This window comes from Mustela erminea, chromosome 3 (assembly GCF_009829155.1).
Source record: "Mustela erminea isolate mMusErm1 chromosome 3, mMusErm1.Pri, whole genome shotgun sequence".
NCBI classification, from domain to species: Eukaryota; Metazoa; Chordata; class Mammalia; order Carnivora; family Mustelidae; genus Mustela; species Mustela erminea.
In genome coordinates this window covers 93,380,857-93,403,095 of record NC_045616.1, presented here as the reverse complement: position 1 = coordinate 93,403,095, position 22,239 = coordinate 93,380,857, and the positions used below count along the sequence as shown (strand labels likewise).

Here is a 22,239-nt window from a genome sequence, read left to right as displayed (position 1 = left end):
TAGAAACTCTTAAAATATGGAAATTGTACTAGCTGAGGAAAGAAACTAGAATTACATGATCATCACAGACTTCGAATACATGAGTAAAGTATTAGGAATATCCTGAATGGCACTTAGAAGCTGTGGGAAGGTTAACGTACTCTGTTTTCCTCATTTGTAAAACAGGAATAAGAATGAGAAATTATATTTTGTGAATTAAAAAGCAAGTAAAAGTTTGGTGTAATAACTGACTCTCGATGTATGTCAGTTTCTTGATAAATGACAGAAACGGTATGGAATCACTAGAGTTTTTTTCAGTAGAGGAGATGTGACATTGGTTTAGGAACTAAACTGGCAGTGGCATATAAAGATTATTTGGAATAAGGGACAAGAGGTAAGAAAATGTTCATAGGGTTAGGAGATGTGTTAGTCCTCAGCTGGGACAAGGTACTAAGAGTTTGACTATTTATGAGAGAAGGAAGAGAAATCTGATGATTTGATTTATTTGAAGTGTCATATTACTGACCTGTCACTGAGAAATGGGCGTAACCTGGCCGTATGGGCATATATTCGTGTTTGAATTCATCCTCACAGGTTATGTCTTCTCTTCTGTTTCATATGTCCCTAGCTCAGTTTTTAGTTCAGAAAGTCACTCCTCAGTCTGATGGCTCGAGTTCAAAAGTGAAAGTCAAGGTTCGAGTAAACGTTCATGGCATCTTTAGTGTGTCCAGTGCATCTCTAGTGGAAGTGCTCAAGTTTGAGGAAAATGAGGAACCGATGGAAACAGATCAGAATGCAAAGGAGGAAGAGGTAATCTGGCCATTTTATACATTTTAAATTTATGATGGTATAAAGGTGACTTGTCTAGAAATTCTAAGATTGACTGGGTGGCAAGTGAGGAACCTTGTGACAGCTGCCGAGAGTGCACTGTGTCCCCTTATCCCACCACGGATGAACTAGCAGAAGCTCTTCATGCAGTCTATCTAATAGAAATGAAATATAGTGGGTTCTCTCTTCAGACCATGTAATTCTCAAGTTGAGTTGTTTTCGATTCTCATTACTGAAGAATGCTTTGAGTCTTGGTTGATTATTTTCATAAGTTGATTTTACACTCATTTATTGGAATCATATCCTGGGTCTCGTCCTTATTGTGCATCAAAATCAAGCTTTATGAAACTACAAGTGTTGGAGTCTCCAGAGGTCATACTGAGTTTGTCTGGGTGAAGGCCCAGGTGTCATTTATAAAAGCTTCTGGAGTCATTTTTAGGAGCTGCAGACATTGAGAGCTGGTGATTCAAGTCTGCACAAACTTTTTCCTTCTTTGTCACTATTGTCAGGCTTTTTAAAAAAAAAAAAAAAAAAAGATTTATTTAATTAAGGGAAAACATGCATGTATGCATGCAAGTTGGGGGAGGAGCAGAAAGAGAATCTTCAAGTAGGCTCCCCACTGAGCGGGGAGCCCAATGTGGGGCTCATTCCCACAACCCAAGAGATGATAATCTGAGCTGAAACCAAGAGTTGGAAGCTCAATGGACTGAGCCACCCAGGCATCCCCATTCTGTTCTTTTTTAACAATTCTCAAGGTGTTCACCTACCCTAATGTGCACAATGGTTGTACTTGTGAGGATGAAAAGACTAATTTAAAAACTGCTTGAAAATGTTGAGACTTTTGAGAGAAATTTACTCACGAGGGAGCATGGAGAAACTCCTGCTAGCTTCAGAAATATTGTGTAAAATATTAAGATGAGTACTGCTGTGGTTTACAAAGCATTTTCACAGCCACCCCTGTGTGTATACGGTAGGGTAGGGCAAGTGTTTACTCCATTGTACAGATTTATTAACTGAGAGACAGAGAAGAGAACTTCCTGTTAATAGGTAACATGTGTTGTAACTGGAATTTCAGTCTAAGCATCTTGATGGCTGGTAATTGATCAGGAATTCCATACCATGGTATTTTGCCAGTGTGTCATGAAGGTTGCTTAGTCTTTTGTTAGTATTTCCTACTTTGAGGATTTGATGTGACCTGTTTTTCAGAAGATGCAGGTGGACCAGGAGGAACCACATGCTGAAGACCAGCAGCAGCAGACACCAGCAGAAAATAAGGCAGAGTCTGAAGAAATGGAGGTATGAGTTGTGTTTTAGAGTAGGATTTGTAATCTCTTTACATACATGAGATGCTATGTCTTAGAAGGTAGTTACACAGTTGACCCTTGTACAGTGTGCAGATTAGGGGAACTGACCCTTGTGCAGTAAAAAAATCTGCATATAACTTGACTCTCCAAAAACTTTACTAGTGGCCTATTCTGTTGACCAGAATAACATGAATAGTTGATTAACTCCTCTTTGTTATAGGTGTTACATACTGTGTTCTTACTGTAAGGTAGACTACAGAAAAGAATATGTTACTAAGAAAATCATAAAGCAGAGAAGATACATTTATAGTACTGTACTGTTACCTCTGCAGTTCAAACCTGTTTTGTTTAAGGGTAAACTGGATTAGGAATTCTTTACATAAATGAAGTTTTTAAGTAAGATTTTGTAGTGAGTTTGGAAAATATGTTTGGCAAGAACTTTGAACTCTAATCCCTTTGGAATGTGGGAAGAATGCACTCAAAAACCATAATTTGACCAGGCTGGTGATTGGTTCATGTTGGTTTCTGAATGGCTATTACTCTTTTTCATCCTGTCCTTAATTTATTCTTTTCTGATAAATGAGATGTAATTTTTTCAAATTTTTTTACCTCTCTCACACTTGTCTTTTGTCTAAAGATAGTTTTTTAATTTTTATGTATTTATTTATAAAGAGATTTTATCTATTTTTTTGAGAGAGCGCATGAGTGGTAGAAGGGTGGAAGGAAAAACAGACTTCCTAAAGGGCATGGAACCCAGTGCAGGGCTCTGGGGTTACAAACTGAGCCAAAGGCAGACACTTCGAGCCACCCAGGTGCCCCAAAGATAGTGTTTTATTTTTATTTATTTTATTTTATTTTACTTCTTATTAACATTATTATTATTATTTGTTTCAGGGGTACAGGTCTGTGATTCATCAGTCTTAAACAGTTCACAGCACTCACCATAGCACATACCCTCCCTAGTGTCCGTCCGTCACCCAGTCACCCCATCCCTCCCACCACCCACCACCGCAGCAACCCTCAGTTTGTTTCCCGAGATTAAGTGTCTCTTATGGTTTGTCTCCCTCTCTAGTTTCGTCTTGTTTCATTTTTTTTGTTTTCCCGTGATCCTCTGCCTCGTTTTTCAAATTCCATGTATCAGTGAGATCATATGATAGTTGTCTTTTTCTGATTGACTTATTTCAGTTAGCCTAATACTTTCTAGTTCTAGTTCCATCCATGTTGCAAATAGCAAAATTTCATTTTTGATGGCTACATAGTATTCCTGTGTGTGTATTGTGTGTATACACACTTCACATTTTCTTTATCCATTCATCTGTCTGTGGACATCTAGGCTCTTTCCATAGTTTGGCTATTGAGGACATTGCTGGTATAAACATTCGGGTGCATGTGCCCGAATAATTTGTATCTTTGGGGTAAATACCCAGTAGTGCGATTGCTGGGTGTAGGGTAGCTCTATTTTCAACTTTTAGAGGAACCTCCATACTGTTTTCCAGAGTGGCCTGCACCAGCTTGCATTTCCACCAACAGTGTAGAAGGGTTCCCCTTTCTCAGTACCCTAGCTAACATCAGTCATTTCTTGATTTGTTAATTTTAGTCATTCTGACTGGTGTAAGGTAGAATCTCACTGTGGTTTTGATTTGTTATTTCCCTGATGCCCAGCAATGTTGAGCACTTTCTCATGTGTCTGTTGGCCATTTGGATGTCGACTTTGCAGAAATGTCTGTTCATGTCTTCTGTACATTTCTTGATTGGATTGTTTGTTCTTTGAGTGTTGAGTTTTGATAAGTTCTTTATAGATTCTGGATACTAGCCCTTTATCTGATATGTCACTTACAAATAAAAAGTTTTTTTTTTTTTTTTTTTTAATATTATTTGACAGAGAGAGACACAGTGAGAGAGGGAACACAAGCAGGGGGAGTGGGAGAGGGAGAAACAGGCCTCCTGCCAAGCAGAGAGCCCGATGCGGGGCTTGATCCCAGAACTTTGAGACCATGACCCAAGCCAAAGGCAGACGCTCAATGACTGAGCCACCCAGGCACCCCAAAAGATAGTGTTTTAAATAATTAACTATTTATATTTACATATTTACATTTTGTAGATAGTGTAAATAATAAATTTGTCCCAGGTATTTATTTAAATGACTCTGTAACATTTTTGAATCCTTTACAATCCTGTTTTTTAATTCTGACTTCCATGTTTTCATGTTTAAGTTTGGTGCCAGTATTGGCACCAAAATTTAAAAGTTTTTAAGTTTTTTTTTTTTAAATTTTATTTATTTGACACAGAGAGAGATCACATGTAGGCAGAGAGGCAGGCAGAGAGAGAGAGAGGGGGGAAGCAGGCTCCCTGCTGAGCAGAGAGCTTGATGCAGGGCTCAATCCCAGGATCCTGGGATCATGACCTGAGCCAAAGGCAGAGGCTTTAACCTACTGAGCCACCCAGGTGCCCCTGAAAGCATGTTTTTTCCTCACATTATGACATTGTAATATATAGTCTCACTTCGTGGTATTTCTGATTGTGGTATTTAAAAAAGTTTTACAGAGCTTGTAGGTGGTTTCAGTCTTACTCATTTTCATATCAGTTAATAAAATTCAGTTACTTCCATTTGGCTGTGCAAGTACTCATATAATAGAAAATATAAGAAAATAGAAGGTTTAATAGTGATGATGTGCTGATTGTGGGGTTATGGGAGGGTGTGTGTGTGTGTGTATGTGTGTGTTTACATAAAGTGCAGTAGTAGTAAGTATATTTATGCTGTGGTGCAGCCAGTGTTCTGAACTTTTTCATTTTGCCAAATAGATACTCTGCCCATTAAACAACAACTCCCCAATTTCTCTCTTTCCCTCCCCCTAACCCTTGGCACCCACCGTTACTTCAGTCTCTGTGGATTTGACTACTCATATAATACTTACTTTAAGTAGTATAATACTTACTGTAAGTAGATATTATAAGTAATCATCCCAGATTATTTATATCATTAGAAAACTAATAAAAAACCAAAGCACTCTTGAAAACATGACCCATTTAGAAGTTTAAGATAGTCTGTATACGTGTTTGTTAATAATGATTTCTTGTTATTTTAGACCTCTCAAGCTGGATCAAAAGACAAAAAGATGGACCAACCACCTCAAGCCAAGAAGGCAAAAGTGAAGACCAGTACTGTGGACCTGCCAATTGAGAATCAGCTATTGTGGCAGATAGACAGGGAGATGCTCAACTTGTACATTGAAAATGAGGTGGTTATTTCAGTTCTCTTAGAGCAAGAAGCTAACAGATTAATGTGGCCATAGCATTCAAATGCTTTGTCTAGTGACCTTTTATGTATTTTTAATTGTTCGGAGTTTAAGGCAGTAATTTTAGATTTTTGGATACTTCAAGGGCAAATTCCATGTGATACCGACTCTTTTATGGTTTTATGTGTCTATAGCTAGAAGCTCTCTTAAGAGATTTTTTTTTTTTTTTTAAGATTTTATTTATTTATCAGAGAGAGGGCGAGAGAGCAAGCACAGGCAGACAGAATGACAGGCAGAGGCAGAGGGAGAAGCAGGCTCCCTGCTGAGCAAGGAGCCCAATGCGGGACTCGATCCCAGGTCGCTGGGATCATGACCTGAGCCGAAGACAGCTGCTCAACCAACTGAGCCACCCAGGCGTCCCAAGATCTTTGACATGTCTTTGGTATAGGGGTGGTATCATTCATGTTGAAGTTTGTGTGTGGTGGGTCATGGATGTTGATCAGTAGGAGAAATTAAAGCATTAGTGGTAGTGCTGTTTCGTGTATTCTCTTCCTTATTGCTAGTCAGTGTTGAACTCTTGGTACTATGAGTAGTGCAAGGTTTGGCAACCTGGTGCACGAATTACTGAATTGTTGTCTCTGAAGTTTTTCTGTCATGTATTCCTTGGATCTTAGATTTGTTTTACAGAACTGTAACATTTATACTATGAATCATTTGATTTTGTTGGTATTATATAGTAATCCTACAGCAGAGTATACCACCTTGTGACATGGAGCTAATACTAATAGTTTCTTAAAGTTCTTGTTAAGTTCTTCTTATTTTTGCTTTTGAATTTCTAAATCTTGGTATTTCTATTACTCTTTTTCTAAGATACTCACAGAGCTCACCATTGATCTTCATAATTTATTGGGGACTAATGCTTCCACTTTTCCTTTCTTGGATTATTTGCAGAACTAAAAGGATTTGGGGAAGAAGGAATCTCCACTTTTATAATTACAGTACTTAGTACTTAGGAGGATATTGTCTCAGTTGTCTGAGTATCTCATTTATACTGTTCTCAGGGTAAGATGATCATGCAGGATAAACTGGAGAAGGAGAGGAATGATGCCAAGAATGCAGTGGAAGAATATGTGTACGAGATGAGAGACAAGCTTAGTGGGGAATACGAGAAGTTTGTGAGTGAAGATGTAAGTATGTGCCTACCTACTTGGTGTCTTCTGGGAGCAGCCTTAAATGTGGTAGGCACATTTGTTGACATCTGTAGGTAGACAGTCAAATGATTAAAAATGGTTTTTTTGGGGGGGAAAGTTTTATATATATATATTTTTTAAATTTGACAGAGACAGCAAGAGGGGGAACACAAGCAGGGGGAGTAGAAGAGGGAGAAGCAGGCTTCCCCCTGAGCAGGGAGCCCAGTGTGGGGCTTAATCCCAGGACCCTGGGATCATGACCTGAGCCAAAGGCAGATGCTTAACAATGGAGCCACCCAGAGGCTCCAAGTTTTGTATTTCTTATAATGCATTGTTTCCCAAAGTCTTGTCTTCATATGTCACTTTTTTCTTTTTTTTTTTTTTGTAATGCATCACTTTTTGATACATTTGCATGCCATTATTTACCTGGTGTTTTTCCTTAAGTCAGCCCACCCTTCTCTCATGTTTTTGTATTTTAATTCACTTAAAAAAATTGAGGTATAATTGACAACGTAACATTACTTTCAGGAGTACAATATAATGATATTTGTATATATTATGAAATGATATACAAGTCTAGTTTAACATCTGTCACTATACACAGTTTAAAAAGTTATTTTCTCTTGTTTGTTTATTTATTTTAAATGAAAGATTTTTATTTATTTAATTGACAGAGATCACAAGTAGGCAGAGAGGCAGGCAGAGAGAGAGAGGAAGGGAAACAAATTCCCCGCTGAGCAGAGAGCCTGATGTGTGGCTCCATCCCAGGACCCTGGGATCATGACCTGAGCCGAAGGCAGAGGCTTAACCCAATGAGCCACCCAAGCGCCCCTTTTTTCTTGTTTATTATTAGCAGCTTTCAAATAGCCAATACAATGTTTTATATAGTGCACATTTTTAAGAAGATTTTATTTATTTATTTATTTATTTATTTATTTATTAAGATTTTATTTATTTGATAGAGATCACAAGTATGCAGAGGCAGGCAGAGAGAGAGGTGGAAGCAGGATCCCTGCTGAGCAGAGTGCCCTATGTGGGGCTCGATCCCAGGACTCTGAGATCATGACCTGAGCTGAGGGCAGAGGCTTTAACCCACTGAACCACTGCCTGTGTGGTTTATTTTTTATAGCTTACGTTATTATTATTATTTTTTAAGAAGATTTTATTTATTTGAGAGAAAGCGCAAGAGAGCATGAGCACGAGTGGGCAGGGAGAGGAAGAAGCAGATGCTTAACTGTGACTGAGCCACTCAGGCCCCCCAGCTTACACATTTTTAAATGCAGTTTTTATTTCTGAAATTTTCAAATAACCATATTAATCCAAAATTTATACCTATCCCCTGCAGCAGAGAATAATAAAACCATCTGTAGTTATCAAGCAAAACGACATTGCCATTCTTGTTTGTGTCCCTTGTCTGTCCCCTCCCCCAACATCCCCTCTCTCACCCTGTATTTTAAAGCAGACTCAGATACTGCAGTTTTTGCCTGTGACTTCACTGGTCATTCAGCTGATTTTTGACTGACCCGACATAATATTTTCTTCATATTTAGGATCGTAATAGTTTTACCTTGAAACTAGAAGATACTGAAAATTGGTTATATGAAGATGGAGAAGACCAGCCAAAGCAAGTTTATGTCGATAAATTAGCGGAATTAAAAGTAAGTACTTCTTGGGGGTGCCTGGCTGGCTTGGTTGGTGGAGTTATGTGACTCTTGATATTACATTTGTGAATTCAAGCCTGATGTTGGGCCTAGAGCTTAATTAAATAAAGCAGGAGGATGGAGAGCATTTCCTTCTGTATTTTTTTTTTTTTTTCCTTTAAAAAAGTGCATCTTGAAAGCAGAAGTGTTCTGAAACTCAAACCCATGCTGTAATTTCAAAGAATTCATCTCAAAATTGGGAGGAATTCTCATATCAAGTAATGAAGACAGGCTGAAAGTGATGGAAGAACTATACCCTTTATCACATATGGTCATTTTCTTATTTTTAGAATCTTATAGTAACAAAATTATTTTTCTGAAAGTTCAGTTTGGATTTAAAATGTTTTTCTGACGGAGATTGCATTCTTGGTGTGGCAGTTGAGACTAGAAAGATGTGACTTGTCCTAAAGGCACCTGTAGTGCAGTCGAGGTGGGGTTGTTTATATAGTTTTGATTTTCCTTAAAGTGTCTGGTTTTGTATTTAAGGAATCTGATCATTAACCATTAGGGCTAAAAGTAAAAAAAAATGAGGGTGCTGAAATAGCTCAGTTGGGAGAGTCTTAAGCTTCAGATCTAAAGGTCCCTGGTTCGTTCCTGGTACATGGAATGTTTTAGTGCACGTCCACCGTCCTGGCTTTCCTCTGAGTTAGGGGCTATAAATGAATGAAGTGATTGTGTTTTAATAAAACTTAATTAAAAAAAAAATACAGGGGTGCCTGGGTGGCTCAGTGGGTTAAAGCCTCTGCCTTCAGCTCAGGTCATGGTCTCAGGGTCCTAGGATTGGGCCCCGCATCAGGCTCTCTGCTCGGTGAGGAGCCTGCTTCCTCTTCTCTCTCTGCCTGCCTCTCTGCCTACTTGTGAACTCTCTCTGTCAAAATAAATAAATAAAAATTAAAAAAAAATACAAAAAATGATCTAAGGTTGAGGCCTTTGTTGGCAAAAGGATGCAAATGTGCAAGAAGTTTTCACATTTCTTTGGATTACTTTGTCAAACTGGCCACTTTGATGAACCTCTGATATGGAATTGCTCAAGGATGGTGCCTGCAGTGTTCTTATCATTACGGAAGGATAAGAAGAGCTTCCAGTGCCATGTCTCCGAAGAAGTCTTTTGCTTTACTTTTTTTTCTTTAAAAGATTTATTTATTTATTTGTCAGAGAGATCACAAGTAGGCAGAGAGGCAGGCAGAGAGAGAGAGAGAGAGAGAGAGAGAGAGAGAGAGGAGGAAGCAGGCTCCCTGCTGAGCAGAGAGCCTGACCCGGGACTCCATCCCAGGACCCTGAGATCATGACTTGAGCCGAAGGCAGCAGCTTAACCCACTGAGCCACCCAGGTGCCCTGCTTTACTTTTTACTATAGGAGATGTCAAACACTTTCAAGTACAACAATAGCTTTAACGGCTGTCAGCTTATGGCCAGTTTTTGTTTCTTTTCTGTTCCCTCCCACTCCAATTTATTGAAGAAAATATTTCAGTATATATTTAATAGAAAATGTTGTAACCTTAAGCTATACTATTACCATGTTTAAGAAGGTGTCACCAGGGGCACCTGGGTGGCTTAGTGGGTTAAAGCCTCTGCCTTTGGCTCAGGTCATGGTCCCAGGGTCCTGGGATCGAGCCCTGCATCGGGCTCCGTGGAGCAGAGAGCCTTCCTCTTCTCTCTCTGCCTGCCTTTCTGCCTACTTGTGATCTCTGTCTGTCAAATAAATAAATAAAAATCTTAAAAAAAAAATAAGGTGTCCCCATGCATTCAGTTTTCATGTTCTAATTGTTTTATAAATTAGTTGTTAGTTTGACCAAGAAAATCCCCATAAGGACCGTAAATTTTACTGCTTTGTCTCTTCATTCTGTGTAGTTCTTCCATCATTTCTGCCCCCTTGTTCATTTATTTAAAAAAGTAGTTTAGATGTCCTAGGTCAGATTTTTACCTGGTCTGGATTTTGCTGATTTTCATTCTGTGCTATTTATTATTATCTAATTCATTTCTGTGCTATTTATCACCATCAGATAAATTGATGGTTAGAATTAGAGGCTTCATTAGATTTCGTTTTCAAAAAAAATTTTTGGCAGGTATGGTTCTTACTAAGGACTATATATCACATCAGGAGGCACCTCATTTTGGGTTGTCTCCCTCTCTGTTTTGAGAACTAGGTCTCCGGTGACAAGTTGAAGTGGCTCCACATGGAGTAGTATAGAGGTATAGTCTCATATCTAGCCTTATGATAGATTACAGTGGGATGGGAAGAGATACTGGGTTTTTTACATGAAGGATATGGTGATGAAATGTACTTTAATCCATAGTAGATCTGAGTAATAGTAGAAACAATACTACTCTGATAATTGAAGCATTCTTTCTTATGTTAAGAATCTAGGTCAGCCTATTAAGATGCGATTCCAGGAATCTGAAGAAAGACCAAAATTATTTGAAGAACTAGGGAAACAAATCCAACAGTATATGAAAGTAATCAGCTCTTTCAAAAACAAGGTACATTTTTTCTTTTCCTGCTGTTACTTTGGTAAAGTTTTGAGGCATTTACATAGCAATCTTTTGCTTTTCTAAAATTGTTGTTTAATAATACTGTTTTTTGGGATGTTAGTGTAATGTGTAGAATATTTCATACAGTCTTACTAAGAACCCTGGGATATGCTACTCTCTTTAATAGGAGAATCTGGAAGTGAGCAATATTGTTCTCTTTCCTTTTCTTGCTGTGAAATGCTTCATCAGTGACTTAACCTGCTGTGTCCTGGTCTTTCTGAGAACCATTAGGCCGTATGGTTTGGTTTGTTATGCAGATGTAGAACTGTCTGAATAGAAAACAACTTAACAATTTTTTGAGCACTGTGTGATACACATTGCATAAATACATTATTTCATTAAATCCACAGAGTACCCTAATAGTAGGTAGGTGATCATGTCAGTAATAGTTACAGGTAACTTTTAACTTCTTTAAGCCTCACTGTCCTTAAGTAACACCAAAGATTAATCTTGAGAGGTGGGGTTTGGCCTGAGGTCTGACTCTACAAATTTAGGGTTTCTAACCACTCCACTCTACTCCAGGTTCCTGATGGACAGTCATTGTAAGAAACTTAACGAGAGATTTATTGGTCTTATTTTTAAAAGAATTTTGTTTTCTAGAAGGTCTCTCTTAAAAAATGGTATTCAGGGGCAACTGGGTGGCTCAGTGGGTTAAGCCTCTGCCTTCGGCTCAGGTCATGAGCTCAGGGTCCTGGGATTGAGCCCCGCATCAGGCTCTCTGCTTAACAGGGAGCCTGCTTCCCCCTCTCTCTCTGCCTGCCGCTCTGCCTACTTGTGATCTCTCTGTCAAATAAATAAATATTTAAAAAAAAATTGTATTCATTATTGTTTTGGTTCCTAACTAGCTTGCGTAAACCTCTGCTTTCACATCTTGTGACCTGTAATGTCCTATTTGTGAAATTCCCTTTGTAAGTTGTATGTCAGGCATGTGCTTTTTATAACATTCAGTTCTTTTAATTGCTACCCTTATGTATGTTTTTGGCCCTTAAGTTGTATTTCCTGAGTGTTCTAAAAACTAGGGTTATGTTTTCTTAGTTGAATTTTTTTTGAAGGAATTCAGTGTCCATTTGGATGTTGAGGCTGAGTTTCCTTCATTTTTGGAAAGATTTTACCTTTTTGAAAGATGGCTAACAACTAGATATTTGGGTGGGGAGAGTATCATCCTTTGACACCTGCCTGGTTGTCTCCTGGTTGCAGGAGGACCAGTATGACCATTTGGATGCTGCTGACATGGTGAAGGTGGAAAAAAGCACGAATGAGGCCATGGAGTGGATGAATAACAAACTGAATCTGCAGAACAAGCAGAGTCTGACCATGGATCCAGTTGTCAAGGCAAAAGAGATTGAAGCTAAAATTAAGGTAATTTATGGCTTTGGGGCACCTGGGTGGCTCAGTGGGTTAAGTCTCTGCCTTCGGCTCAGGTTGTGATCTCAGGGTCCTGGGATCGAGCCCTGCATCGGGCTCTCTGCTCGGCAGGGAGCCCGCTTCCTCCTCTCTCTCTCTGCCTGCTTGTAATCTCTGCCTGTCAAATAAATGAATAAAATCTTAAAAAAAAAGTAATTTATGGCTTTGAATATTTCATAGTCTTGTCAGCCTTGTTATTTAGAATTAACGGTCCTTAAAGTGACACTTAAGAGGGAACTTCATTAGTGCATCTTAGTTTTTGGCTTCTGGTTGGGAGGGGTTGAACTTGGGTTTAAGTTGAGAATGTTATGTAAAATTTGTCATTTTTAAGAACCCACAGTTTCCTCTCCTCTGCATTCTAGGAGCTGATGAGTATCTGTAGCCCTATAATTTCAAAGCCCAAACCCAAAGTGGAACCTCCAAAAGAAGAGCAAAAAAATGCAGAGCAGAATGGACCAGTGGATGGACAAGGAGACAGCTCAGGCCCTCAGGCTGCTGAAGAGGGTACAGACACATCTGTGCCTTCGGATTCAGACAAGAAGCTTCCTGAAATGGACATTGATTGATTCCAACAATTGTTTATATTAAAACAGACTATTATAAAGCTTTAAGTTGTCAACTTTGTTCTAAATATCAACTAGAGCAATCAAGTACTGGAGATTTCTTAGTCAGTTTTTAGGGGATTTCGTGGGAGGGGATATAGGTAATGTATGGAGCATTTTGACTTCTAAATATGTTAGATACAGAATTAAGTGCATTGTATCTTTTTCATAATGGTACTATTTAGAAGCCCAGTTAGTCTTACTTACCGAGCTTCTGCTTCACTCCTTTTGTGTTTAATCATGCTTACACAAGGATAAGTTTGTTTTGGAAAGCTAAGCTATAATAAGCAAAGGCTCTAACTACCTGTCAAGCAGACTTTTCATTGTGACCTATGTGGCAGGAACTCTAGAGATTGTGCTTCAAAAGTCTGATGTGGAGATTGCCATGAAGGCTCCCCTGCCTGGTGTGGGGATGGGGCTGGGGTCGCCTCTTTCCGAGGGCTAGAGCGTGGCATGGCCCGGATTAACTTAACATCCCAGAACATGAGGGGCGATTGCTGAGCTCCTTCACACTGCGCTGTTGCTCCACTTATATAGACTCTCACCCCTACCTCCCCCTCCACCAATGAAGGAGCTCCTCTTAGAAATGCCATGTGCTGCTCTTGGGAAAATAGACCCCTTCACCCGCAGCAAGTTGATAACAGAGGATTTTGGACCTGGAAGCTCTTCCGAGATAGTATGTTCCTGGAAGTGTGTGCACAAATACCCCAAACATCAAGTCTGAATACTTTTTTGCTTTGGAAAGTTAGAATTGGATAGATGTACTTTTGGATATAGGTGTGGTAAATTGAGCAGAGGACCTGATTCTTGTTAACTATGGTGTAAAGATTTGTATCCTGGCCTGCTCATTCAGGTGAGAGAAGTTATGTGTAAATTTGAAGTATAGCTTGAAGTCCTAGGACAAGAGTTAAAAGTTCTTTTTAGCTCATTCACATTCACTTGTATGTTAAGTGTTAATACCTGCCATGAACCTGCCAATTTATGTGTTAAACAGCTGACAGAAAAAAAACCCAAACCCTAAGATACACTGGACTGTACTGGAGGAGTCTGAAATTAGTGTTAAAGTAGCACGGTATCTGACTTGAGCAGCACCACATTCTTATTGTGTGGCTGGTGTCAGGTGCACCAGAGCATTCCCTGTGACTGCCCTTCATGGCCGTGTTGATAGGAGGGAAGCATTTTGGAAACTCCAAGGGAAGCCTGTATTAGAGGCCATAGCTGGTACCTGCCTTAGAAACTGTTAAAAGCTTTGTTGGTTACATTTTGGATCTTTGTAATAATTGTTATCTGTGTAACAGAGTACTTCTCTGTTAATTTTGGGCTGTGTTAGAAATAAGATCTTTGCCTACTTAGAATAAGTTTCTGTCCATCTCTGCACTAAAAAATTTTCGAGTGTTACCAGGTTCTGAAGTGCTATAGAGAAGCACTCAGAGGAGGAAGGTGGAAATGTACTTATGTTGGTGCGTGAGCTTGCACGGAAGCCTTGTAGCACCAGGACTTGTCCTTGTCCTTAGAGGCTCTATCCATTCTGTACCTGTCCTGCTTTGAGTTTCAGCTGGCCTGCAGTGAGGCCAGGAGATACTTTGGTGTGCTGGCTGCAGGATTAAGCCAATTCTTATGCAAATGACTCAGTCCACAATGGCCATTTCTTCTAAGAAAACTTGTTGTGTGGGGGAGGGTGTGGGTGTTGGGATGGGGGTGAAATCGGAAGTTTAAAGTTTAAACTAGAAATAAGATGGTGTGGTCTGCTTGGTCTCTGTTAGACAGGCTTTAAGACCAATTGGATTTACTTGGAGGCCAGGCCAGAGAGAGTGTGATAATTGACGACTTGTTTGCAGTCAAGCGTTTATCCAGGTTGCATTATCCAAATTGGTTTGTTCAAGCTCCAGGTCACATTCTTACACCAAGAGAAACTTTAAATAAACAGACGAGTTTAGGAAAAATTAATAAAAGAAACCTGTCTTACACTCAGGAATGGTTTCCTTAATTTTCTAATGAAGGGTGTGTGTGTGTGTGTGTGTGTGTGTGTGTACGCGTGCACACGCGCCTTCAATGAAAACTCCAGAGGTAGGAGTCCTGTTAACTAAATTCCTCTTGTTGGGGCCCCTGGGTGGCTCAGTCATTAAGCATCTGCCTTCAGCGTAGGTCATAGATTCTGGGATTGAGCCCCACATCGGGCTCCCTGCTCAGTGGGAAGCCTGCTTCTCCCACATCCCCTGCTGGTGTTTCTTCTCTTAGCTGTCTCCCTCTGTCAAATAAAATCTTAAAAAAAAAAAAATCATTTGTTAACAGCTGGCAAGAAGTTGTTCTTTTTCTGTACTCAGAATTCTCCCATGTTGACTGTTGGCCCAGTTCTCTGGTATGTAGGAATCCATCTCTTGTATTGTCTATCCTTTTGAGGGTTTTGACAAAAGCAGAAGGTTGGTTATGGTTCATAGAGGACCATTGCCAGGATTGATGCCTGCCCCTTTGAAGAACGCCATGGCCTGGAGTATGCTAGTAACACTTGTCACCATTGGGTGTGTAGCATGTATGTGTGCTTGTGTGTGTGCATGCACAAATCTGGGTGTGAATGTGGGATAGTAATGAGTGTTGAAAGGGGATGAAGCCATTAGAAGAGGCCTAACTACAATAGGCCCCCTACATGGGGAACTGTGTGGGATTTTAATTCCTGGAGCCCTGCCACTTAATAATCCTGGTGCTATGTGTTAGGAGTAGCTGACCTGGCAGGGCCCACCATTAGGGCTTGGATCAGCCACCTTCAACAAATGTGTCTGCAGCAAGGTTGGCTTTGTCTTGGGTTCTGACCTTGGGAAAGGAGTGAGCATGTGGTGAATTAAGTGGGCAGCCTGGGACCAGCTATCAGTCATCCAGAACAACAGGGGTGTTGGGATCACATGGAAAGAGAGTAACAGTCCTATTTACTGAAGAGAGGAGCCAGTTCCCTGCATGTCATAGAGGAAGAAGGTGTTGGAGGTGAAGCCCAGGCTGGTGTGAAGGTTTTGTGGTGTGGCAGCTTCAGCTTGATGTGAAGAGCTTCAGAGCTCAGTGGGGTTGGTGAGGACTCATGGAGAGGTATTAGACCATTGGCCTTTGAGATTTTTTTTTTTTTCCAAGCATCTGAAGTGTCTTTTATAGAGGTATTGGTGAAAGTGGAGGGGCTGAGACATGAAGGTTCTGGTGTCAGAGCCCTGGGGGCTATAGATCTTTTAGCCTGAGAGTGAGTGTTTTAGGGATGCCCATATGATGTGTGTAGAATGAGTTGGGCCTGGGAGAAGCTAGAGGTAGCAGGACATTACAAATAATCCATGTTTGAGGGAATGAGCCAAACACGGGGGAATGGTAGGTCCTGGTACTGAAGAAACATGAAAGATTTGAAAATAAGAATTCTCCTGGGCTCTTAGGTGGCTCAGTCAGTTAAGGTTAAGTGTCTGCTGCTCAGGTCATGATCCCAGGTTCCTGGGATCCAGCCCCTTGTCGGGCTCTCTGCTCAGTGCAGAGCCACCTTCTGCCTGCTGCTTTGCCTGCTTTTGGGCTCTCTCTCTGTCAAAGAAATCTCTTTTTTTGAAGATTTTATTTATTTATTTGACAGAACACAGCTGAGAGAGGGAACACAAGCAGGGGGAGGGGCAGAGGGAGAAGCAGGCTCCCCACTGAGCAGGGAGCTGGATGTAGGGCTCAATTCCAGGACCCTGGGATCATGACCTGAGTTGAAGGCAGACATTTAACGACTGAGCCACCCAGGTACCCCAAAATAAATAACAACAACAACAACAACAACAAAAAACCTCTGCTGAAGCTGAGAATGTAGTTAGGCTGTGGCATGACACAGCCGCTTGATGAGGTTTTCTTGCTTCAGCTCTTGATAATACTTCTGTGCACTTGATGTATTTCAATCCTTTTTTAAAAAGTAGCTTTAACAGCAAGAATATTGTATTTTTACATGAGAAATGTAGGTTAGGAACAATATGCACACAGCTTCCCATGTTTGGGAGGAACATGAACTAGATTTGCATAAAAACCAGAATCAGATGGATGTTCCAGAATGAAATGATTTCCTTCCAAGGTGGAATTGTGGGTGACTGCTGTTTGTCCATGTTTGCTTGTTGACATTTTCTAAGGTATCTGTAATAAGCCTTTTGAAATTTCCTAATGCTGAAAAAACTGCTTAAAAGAATGGTTCCCAGCTTTTGAACCTGGCACAGCAGAAGTGATAGAGAAGTAGAACTTCAAGTGTGTAGGAGTCCGTGGACAAGCTGGTGTGAGGTTGGTGTAAGTCTCCTGAGGGAAGGATTAGGAAGTCATTCTGATAGAGTTGAGAGATCCCAAAGCTACAGTGGGTGTGGAAAGAAGCTTTGGGGTTGGGGTGCCTTCCTGGTTTAGGGACTGAAAACTTGAGTTGGGATATGGCAGGAAGAGCAAGTGGAAACTTGGGAGGAACCGAGTTGCCGGAGAGGAGCCATCATGCATGAGGTGGGTTAGGGAGCAAGGGAGTTTGAGAAGGGACAGTGGCAATGACTATGGGGGTGCTTTCAGGGTGTAGGAGCCAGGTCTTGGGCCCACAGTGAAGCTGCAAGAACTGTGGCTTAGTTGGAATGACAACTCAGCTTGGGGAGAAGAGAGATTGCATGGCATCCTGGGTCCCAAGTTTCTGAATGTGAATGGGACTTCTTTCCACCACTTACCTCTGGACCATGCTGTCTTGGAGTTGACCATGCATTCCTTCCCTGGGTGCTTCTCTCTTGCTTCTGGCTGCAGCAGCCTGGGACAAGACCCTCAGTGCCCTTGTCCTCCGTGATCTGGATACTGCTACTTGGAGTAGTGTCATAGGTGGAGAAATGAACGAGGGGACTTACTCAGGCTAGGAGGCAAAATGCAAACATGGCCACGTTGTGGTAGGACAGCACCACAGAAGAAGAGAGGGTAGAAAAGAGGATAGATTCTGAGGGTTCAGGGCAGGGAAGACTCACAGAGGAATGGGCAAGGCACAGACTGCTTTCAGATTTGTCCAATAGCCATGAGCATGTGCCAAGCTCATCCTGACCCTGTCACTCCACTTTTGGCATGTGCTCTCAGGACAGAGAGGGAGAGTGGGGGGATATATATACTTTTAACTCCTCAGGGTGATTTCCCAGAATCAAACACAACGAGCAACAAAAATAGAGTTGGGTTGGGGCCATTTTCACGGGTTCTGTCTGGATGTATTTCCTTCAAAGACTGGGTGTACTGTTGTATTTGGAGTCCTGGATCCATGGAGGGACAGAGAACACTTCAAATACTTTTTGTACCACTAGTTAGCAGGCCCTGACCTACCACATTGTTTTTTTTCTGCTTGCACTCAAAACTTTAAAATATACTCATCTATTCAGTTAACACTTGGCTAAATGCTTGGGAAAGAGAAAACTGGAAACGTTTGGAAAACCATCTCAATGGCTCCCCTTCCAAGATGTAAATCCCAGTGAAGCATTTCTGAGGATGAGCAGCAGGAGTAGGGAGACTATTACGACTCAGGAGAGTTTGCTGTGGGGCTAGGAGAACTGTGTGGGATCAGATTCAGAAACTGGAGAGGCCCCTGCAGGAGTGAGAGGAGCCCCAGGCTGAACGGGGGACAGGGGAGGGGGGGTAATTCCTCCAACTCAATCCTGTCTATCTTCCTACAACGGGAAGGGTAGACCCTGCCTAGCTCGAAAGGGCCCCCAGCCAATATGAAGCATGCAATGCAGAAGGCATTCAGGGAATGCCTGCATACGCAAGGGCAGTGTTTTCAATGAGTAACAACCCCAAAACATTAGAACTCTACTTCAAATCGGATCCCAAGGCCAAGGGACCTAAGCAGGTAAAGTGAACAGAACAGTAGGATGACAGAGCGGGCAATCCTCGTACCAGCCGTTAGGACGAATGCTAATCTTCCAGAATGTTGTATGTCTATAGGATGAGGCTTCTGCCCTCCAACAATGAATCGCCAAGACTATGGCATTGTGGTAGCAGCAATGTGGGAATTGGCTGGCCTCCTGCCCCTAGTTCTGTCGTGGCCTCGGAGGAGCAGTGGCATGGAGGCCACCACAGGAGGGCAGCATCGCTCTTCCTTTGCCTTGCGTCTGAGCCCTTCAAGCCTTCAATCTTGAAGCAGGCTCAGAATTTGGAGAATACAGAAGGCCGGCTCCCCTCGTTCAAGACAGCCCAAAGCAGACTAGGTGAGGTTTCACAAGCCCCTGGCTGGAAAACAGGGGCTCTTTTATACACTTTTGCTAGTAACCTTCTAGGTTCCTACCGCTCCACTTGTGATAACCCTCGTTCCAGAAGAACGTGGGACTGGCCGCAGATCTCCACGAGGGAGCCAGCCTCGTGATGCCCATGCTGGACTAGGGATCTTGCTCGAGGCAGACTCTGGTTCAGGAGGCTGGGGTGGGAATTCTAACCCTCTCCTGGTGGTACCCATCACACACTGCATTCTCACTCTGAAAAACTTCAACTCTGGGAGGCTCAGGTACCTCATCTGTAGAATTAGGATCCCACCAGTCCCATCCACCACAAAGACGGTGGCTGGGGAAGACATGACAAACCAGAGGGATAAAAGTATTTTGAACACCAGGCACATGATTTGCCTTCGGAAGCCTCCTTGTCAGTGCAAAGAATAAGCAGTCCCAGGAACCTTCTTTCTTGTTCTTGCTTCCCTGCCAGGAACCCAGGCTAGCAATGCTGAAGGGAGGTGGAAGGCAGAGAGGCCTGGACCTCCGCCTGGGGGCGTGGGCTCTAGCCCCTGGAGGGGGAAGGGGGTTTGCTCCCAGTCCCTGCAGTGATACATGAATCCTTCCTACCTTGAGCCAGAGGTCCCACCATTCCTTTTGCTTTGAGCCACTCCTCCTGACTCTGTGTGATCCCATGAGTGGCCCCAGAATGGAGGGACACAGACCTTGGTAGGGGGTGGGGGGTCTTGAGCTGTGGGCAGAGATTACCTGGAAGCCCTTGCATGATCATGTGAATTCCGGGCCTCTGTGGCAGATGAGTGATCAGCAGATTCAGAGCGACTGGACTGAAGGTGAGCCCCGGGACCCCTAATTCAGCCCCGGGATCCCACTTCTGAGTGGTAGGAAAGACGCGAGCTTCCGGGCTGTATGAGTGTGCCCAGCGTTTTCCTCCAACTCCATCCCTTTAAAGAGGCTTGTCTCCTGTCGTTGCCCAGCCTCTGAGTCTGAGTCTTGACCAGCTTGTTTTCCAGGTTTCTCTAATGCCTCATAAGGAGAATGGATGCAAGAGACTGCATCTAGGCGGCAGGGGAGAGAGGGGTGGGGAGGACCCTTGCTGTGGATCAGCGGCTGGGCTCCCCTTTAAGGTAAAACTGTAGCTCCAAGGTGCCTCTGACTCTTCTGGGCAGCATGTGAAATACAGGTCATTGGGCCCCAGCTCAGAGTTTTGGATTCAGCAGATCTGCCCCCGGGTCAGTGTACTGGCATTTCTAACAGTTCCCAAGTGATGCTATTGCTTTGTTCTGAGGAAGGAGAACCTGGGTAATGGGCAAAGGGGAAATAAATGAAGCTGATTGATGAAGTCAACAACTGGGGGTGAAGGCTTTGTGGGCAGGAGAGGGAAAGGGAGAGATTCGGGTACAGCCGAGGGGAGTAGTAAGAGGAAAATGCAAAGTCTTCCTTAAGAAATGCCAAGTCAGGTTTGAAATTTCTTTGAAGCTGCTTCTGAGGGCAGGACTTTGTGTCTCTCTGCATATTACTTCCGGTTTACCCTGACCCTGGGAGTGCTTTGGGTTAAATGATTTGCGCTGACTTGCCATCCCTCCTGTGTGATGACACCCTCCTCCAGGCGACTGGTCTTTGGCTCATCTCCTTGGTGCATCCCACCGCCTTGGCTCATGGAGTAGGTAAGTCTGTGATCTCCTTCTCTGCGTGCGTCTCTGTCCTGGCCAGGCTGAGCGCTTCTTCAGGGTGGAGAAGCATTTGCTGAGTTGAGTTCCCTTCTCTAACTGGACCCTCAGTCTCCAAAGCCCAGCTTCACGTATGCACACCCCCGTCCAACCCACCCCCTCCCCCCGGAGGGGAGCTCTGTGAGGGGGACAGGGCCTCACAGTTAATGGGAAAGGCTTTGGTGTATGGCTCTTCCCAGGTGAGACATAGTGTCACGCAATTTCCATTATATCAGACTCAGCTCTTTAGCCTGCTCTGCACAGCTTTTAAAGATGCTTTAAAAATAAGCCCTGAATGGGAATGAACTCATCAAGCAGCACTATCTGTTAATGAAATTGCTTCCTGTTAATTTGAGTTTACAAAATAAATGGCCCCTGTCTATCTGGCGTCACTCCGATGTGCTCACCTCTTGGGAGTGGCCAGTAGTGGCCACTGGAGGGCGCTCCCTAGGAGCCGCGGCAACCACAGGAGGGGAGTCGGAGCTTACAGACTTCCGGGAGTCAGAACTGCATTCATTGGCTTATTTTCCCCTTCACATTCTCCCAGCAGCCATGGGGTGCTGCCTTGGCCTGGGGATACAAACCTCAGCAGGGCTCACAAATATCCTTATGTGGCTCTTAGTCTCGTGGGGCCTACAAATGAGCAGTTAATTCACAACAGACGCGAGGGCGGACAGAACCATGGAGCAGACCCTTGGGGTGGGCCAGGAGCAGAGAAGCAAAGGATGAACAAAGGGTAAGCAATAGAGAGCGAGGGGCCAGTTTGACCAAGGGTGAGCAGGCATTGACAAACAGCTCAGGGTGCAAAGCTCAGGGCAGAGAATCTGCAGAAAGAAAGGGCCAAGGGTCGGTGGGTGGAGTCACATAAAATGCCCCCCTTCCCCTCTTTGCAGCCTTTCTTTCTATTTTTCTGGGGGGTGGAGAGAGAGATATAGAAAGATTGAGAGAAAGAATCTTAAGCAAGCTCCACACCCAGGGCAGAACCCCACCGAGGACTCGATCCCACAACCTTGAGCTCATGACCTGAGCTGAAATCAAGAGTTGGATGCTTAACCACCTGAGCCAGGGAGGGGTCCTTATTCTATTTAATTTTTAAAAGTAGGCTCCATGCCGCACGTGGAGCCCACCATGGGGCTTGAACTCAGGACACTGAAATCAAGGCCTGAGCTGAGATCAAGAGTCAGACACTTAACTGACTGAGCCACCCAGGCATCCCATGTGCTCTTTATTTTATAGAGGGGTTTGGGGCCTTTTGCAGTTGACGATGATAAACCATCAGAGATGGGGTCATAGTGAGCAAGGTCACATTATAGGAAAGCCCATGGAGACCCCCTCTCCCCCAGCAAGAGTATAAGCTGTGCTGGACTCCGGTTTGGTGAAAGGGGAGGATGGGAGGATGCCTCCTCACCTTACCCCCTGTGCCTGCGGGTGTGTGTAGAGATGAATTGTCTCCAGATCTGCAACTCCTTGGCTCCAGGGACCTTTGCTGGGGGTCGCTGACACCTGAGTGTGGTACGCTTGAATAGGCACAACAAATGGCCATGTAGGGC

The 22,239-nt window shown here is 42.9% G+C and overlaps 1 protein-coding gene across 1 annotated transcript in view; it reads left to right on the top strand.

Annotated features, from left to right (window-relative positions):
- HSPA4 (heat shock protein family A (Hsp70) member 4) overlaps positions 1-14,745 on the top strand; it is a 52,799-nt gene extending 38,054 nt beyond the window's left edge. The window contains exons 12-19 of the mRNA XM_032336729.1: positions 608-789; positions 2,014-2,103; positions 5,198-5,350; positions 6,409-6,534; positions 8,088-8,195; positions 10,598-10,717; positions 11,966-12,127; positions 12,535-14,745. Of these exons, the coding sequence (XP_032192620.1) occupies positions 608-789; positions 2,014-2,103; positions 5,198-5,350; positions 6,409-6,534; positions 8,088-8,195; positions 10,598-10,717; positions 11,966-12,127; positions 12,535-12,738 (1,145 nt within the window). The 3' untranslated portion in view covers positions 12,739-14,745. The remainder of the gene's footprint in view (positions 1-607; positions 790-2,013; positions 2,104-5,197; positions 5,351-6,408; positions 6,535-8,087; positions 8,196-10,597; positions 10,718-11,965; positions 12,128-12,534) is intronic.
- Positions 14,746-22,239: the final 7,494 nt, after the last annotated feature.